Genomic DNA, 4,529 nt, shown 5'->3' on the forward strand with positions numbered 1-4,529 from the left:
GTTGGAACATTTATTTACTTGTTGGGATATCATTATATTGCCATGTTACCTTAATGCATCTATATACTTGGTAAAGGGTGGAAGGCTCGGCCTCTCGCCTAGTGTTTTGTTCCACTCTTGCCGCCCTAGTTTCCGTCATATCGGTGTTATGTTCCCGGATTTTGCGTTCCTTACGCGGTTGGGTTATAATGGGAACCCCTTGATATTTCGCCTTGATTAAAGCTTTTCCAGCAATGCCCAACCTTGGTTTTACCATTTGCCACCTAGCCTTTCTTTCCCTTGGGTTCTGCAGACTCAAGGGTCATCTTTATTTTAACCCCCCCGGGCCAGTGCTCCTCTGAGTGTTGGTCCACCTGTCAGCTACTGGTGGCCACCAGGGGAAACTCTGGGCTGGCCTACCCGTACCTAGGACAATCTGAGTGTGCCCTGAGAAAGAGATATGTGCAGCTCCTATCGGGATTTTTCGGCACATTCGGGCGGTTTTGCTGGTCTTGTTTTAACCTGTCGAAGTGTCTTGAGTTACCGAGATACCGAGTCTGATCGGAATGTCTTGGGAGGAGGTCTATTCCTTCGTTGACCGTGAGAGCTTGTCATGGGCTAAGTTGGGACTCCCCTGCAGGGTTTGAACTTTCAAAAGCCGTGCCCACGGTTATGGGCAGATGGGAATTTGTTAATGTCCGGTTGTAGATAACTTGAACCTTAACTTAATTAAAATGAACCAACTGAGTGTGTTACCGTGATGGCCTCTTCTCGGCGGAGTCCGGGAAGTGGACATGGTGTTGGAGTAATGTTTGCACAGGTTGTTCTCTAGTTTCTCGCTCGTGCTTTGCCTCCTCTTCTCGCTCTCTTTTGTGAATAAGTTAGCCACCATACTTGCTAGTCGCTTGCTGCAGCTCCACTCATATTTTACCTTGCCATACCTATAAGCTCAAATAGTCTTGATCGCGAGGGTGCGAGATTGCTGAGTCCCTGTGGCTCACAGATACTATAACTCCAGATGCAGGTCCAGGTGACTCCGCTCCAGGTGACGAGTACGAGCTCAAGTGGGAGTTCGACGAAGACTCTCAGCGTTACTACGTTTCCTTTCCCGATGATCAGTAGTGGTGCCCAGTTGGGGTGATTGGGACCGTGTCGCATGTTGGGTTCTCTTTTATTTTGGCGCCGTAGTCGGGCCTTGAGTGTGTGGTTGATGTAATGTTATTATTGTACTTGATTGACGTGGCGAGTGTAAGCCAACTATGTTATCTCCCCTTATTATTTATGTTTCATGGGATGTTGTGAAGATTGCCTAACTTGCGACATATGCCTTCAATGCGATTATGTCTCTAAGTCGTGCCTCGACACGTGGGAGCTATAGTCGCATCGAGGGTATTACACATGCGCTTCTGGGCCAGCCCGCGCTCGCCAAGTTCATGGCAGTTCCCCACTACGCCTACTTGAAGATAAAGCTGCCGGGTCCGAAGGGCCTCATAACCATCACCGGCGACTAGCACAAGTCCATAGAGTGCGCCCGAGATGCGCCAAGCTGGCCGAGATGCTGGTCGTAGCCGAGGAGCGGCGCCAGCTCGACCGGATCATCGCCTTGGCCCAAGAAGCATCGGCCGCACCCGTCCCAGCCGAGGACCCGGCCAACGAGGCCTCGTTCTAGCCGTCCAAGGAGACCAAGAAAGTGAAGCTGAACCTGTAAGACCCCACCTACAACAAGTACGTTGTCGTGGGCACCCGCCTCAACAGCAAATAGGAAGTCAAGCTCGTCAACTTCCTCCATGAGAATCGGGATATTTTCGCATGGACCCTGAAGGACATGCCGGGTATCCCGAGGAAGTACACCGAGCACAAACTCCACATTCGCAAAGGATGCCAAGCCCATCCGTCAACACCTTGCGACGTATTTCCGAAGAGAAGAGAAGGACCATCTGTGAAGAGGTTGCCAAGCTTTTGGCGGCCGGCTTCATCACGGAAGTGTTTCACCCCGAGTGGTTGGCCAACCTAGTCCTCGTCCTAAACAAGAACAAGACCTGGCGCATGTGTATTGACTACACCAGCCTGAACAAGACCTACCCCAAATACTCGTTCGCCCTCCCGCGGATCGATCAAGTCATTGACTCCACTGCCGGGTGTGAGCTCCTGTCCTCCCTGGATGCTTAGTCTGGCTATCATCAGATCAAGCTGGAGAACGGCCTGAAGAACGCCAGTGCTACATTCCAACGCTGCATGCAGAAGTGCCTGCTGCCGGAACTCGACCACAATATCCACGTCGACGTGGATGACATCATGGTGAAGACCAAGTAGCACCTCACACTCCTCGACGACCTAAAGGAGACATTCGCCAACCTGTGCGAGTACAAGGTCAAGCTCAACCAGGAAAAATGTGTTTTCAGCGTCCCGGCCGGAAAGCTACTCGGCTTCCTCGTCTCAGAGCGCGGCATTGAGGCGAACCCGGAGAAAATAAAGGCCATTGAATGCATGCGCAAGCCGGCCCAGCTGCGCGATGTCTAGAAGTTCACCGACTGCTTGGCCTCGGTCTGCCGGTTTCTCGGTCGGCTAGGCGAGAGGGCCTTACCCTATATCGGCTGATGAAGAAGACGATGCCGTTCGAATGGAACGACCAGGTGGATGAGGCTTCAGGGATCTCAAGTGCATGCTCTCCACCGCACCAGTCCTGGCCGCACCGGCCGAGAAGGAGCCGCTGTTGCTCTATATCGCCGCAACCTCGCGGTCGGTCAGCACGGTGATGGTGGTCGAGCGACCAGAGAAGGACAAGTTCCAAGCCGTCCAACATCCCGTCTACTACCTGAGCGAGGTGCTCTCCGCCTCGAAGCAGAACTACCCGCACTACCAGAAGATGTGTTACGGCGTGTACTTCACCACCAAGAAGCTGAAGCAGTACTTCCAAGAGCATGTCGTCACCATGATTAGCACAACCCCTCTCGGCGAAATCATCGGGTGCCGGGATGCCTCTGGCCGGGTTGCCAAGTGGGCGCTCTAGCTAGCTAGCCACACCATCGTCTACGAGCCCCACACTATGATCAAGTCCCAAGCTTTGGCCGACTTCCTCGTCGACTGGACCGAGACCCAGTTCTTGCCACTGCCACCGGACTTGACGCATTGGCGCATGCACTTCGACGGCTCGAAGATGCGACTCGGCCTAGGGGCCGTCATCGTGCTGTCCCCCCGTAAGGGCGACCGGATCAAGTACGCACTGCAGATCCACTTCGCCGCCTCCAACAACATCGCCAAATACGAATCCCTTGTGCACGGCCTCCCGCTTGCCAAGGAACTCGGCATCCGAAGCATCCTGTGCTACGGCGACTCAGACTTGGTGGTCCAGCAGTGCTCCGGCGAGTGGGACGCCCATGACTCCAACATGGCAAGCTACTGTTTCCTCGTCTAGAAGCTGTCTGGATTCTTCGAGGGCTGTGAGTTCCTCCACGTCCCGCGCGCAGAGAATGAGGCAGCCGACACGCTCGCCAAGATCACCTTGTCTCGGTAGTCCATTCCATCCGGTGTCTCCCTCGATCATCTGCACAAGCCGTCCGTCAAGCCGTCTCCAGACTCCAAGTCCATCCCCGTGCCAGGCGACCCGGCCGCACCTCAACCCGGCCCGGGGACTGCTCCACCCGACCCGGCCGTGCCTCAACCCGGCCCGGGGACTGTGGAACCCGGCTCGGGGACTGCCGAACCCGACCTGGGGGCTGCTGAACCCGGCTTTGGGGCTGCCACCTCAGAACCCGAAATGGTGGCCGTCTTCGCCGTGGTGACGACACCATCCTGGGCCCTGCCCATCTCGGAGTACCTGGAGCGCGGGGTCCTCCCCATGGATGAGACCGAAGATCAGCAAGTGCAGCGCCAAGCGTCCGCCTACAGCATCATCAACAACGAGCTCATCAAGCACAACTCTACCAGCGTATTCCAACGTTGCCTCGAGCAGGACAAGGGCATTGAGATCCTCCTCGACATACACCAGGGGGAGTGCGGGCACCACGCCGCCTCGCGGTCCCTGATGGCCAAGGCTTTCCTCCATGGTTTCTACTGGCCCACGGCCCTCGACGACGCAGAGTCGCTCGTCCTCAAGTGCGAGGGATGCCAGTGCTTCAGCAAGCGCAGCCACCAGCCGGCGTCGGCACTTCGGACCATCCCGATCGCCTGGTCCTTCGCGGTCTGGGGACTTGACATGGTGGGGCCCTTCAAGACCGCTTGAGGCGGCATGACGCATTTGCTGGTGGCGGTGGACAAGTTCACCAAATGTATCTAAGCGAGGCCAATAAAGAAGCTGGATGGCCGGACGGCTGTTCGATTCATCAAGGACATCGCGATGCGCTACGGCATGCCGAACAGCATCATCACGGACAACGGCACCAACTTCGCCAAGGGCGCGCTCGTGCAGTACTGCTCCGTCTCGGGCATCCGCCTCGACCTGGCTTCCGCTGCACACCCACAGTCCAACGGCCAGGTAGAGCAGGCCAATGACCTCATCCTATCCGGCATCAAGGCACGACTCGTCGAGCCGCTCATCCGTCCACCCGATA

The 4,529-nt window shown here is 56.1% G+C and overlaps 1 protein-coding gene across 1 annotated transcript; it reads left to right on the forward strand.

Moving 5' to 3' along the window:
* The first annotated feature begins 3,736 nt into the window (after nt 1-3,736).
* LOC147970867 (uncharacterized) lies at nt 3,737-4,201 on the forward strand. Its single transcript, XM_087523691.1, has one exon. It carries the CDS (start codon nt 3,737-3,739, stop codon nt 4,199-4,201), a length of 465 nt encoding a protein of 154 aa, XP_087379817.1.
* The last annotated feature ends 328 nt before the right edge of the window (nt 4,202-4,529 follow it).

The sequence above is a fragment of the Triticum urartu genome, chromosome 5A (genome assembly GCF_056163025.1).
Source record: "Triticum urartu cultivar PI428250 chromosome 5A, HENAU_Tu73, whole genome shotgun sequence".
NCBI classification, from domain to species: Eukaryota; Viridiplantae; Streptophyta; class Magnoliopsida; order Poales; family Poaceae; genus Triticum; species Triticum urartu.

Bases quoted from the DNA above. Each gene is read 5' to 3' on its own strand.
- LOC147970867 (XM_087523691.1), top strand. From the start codon at position 3,737: ATGGTGGCCGTCTTCGCCGTGGTGACGACACCATCCTGGGCCCTGCCC.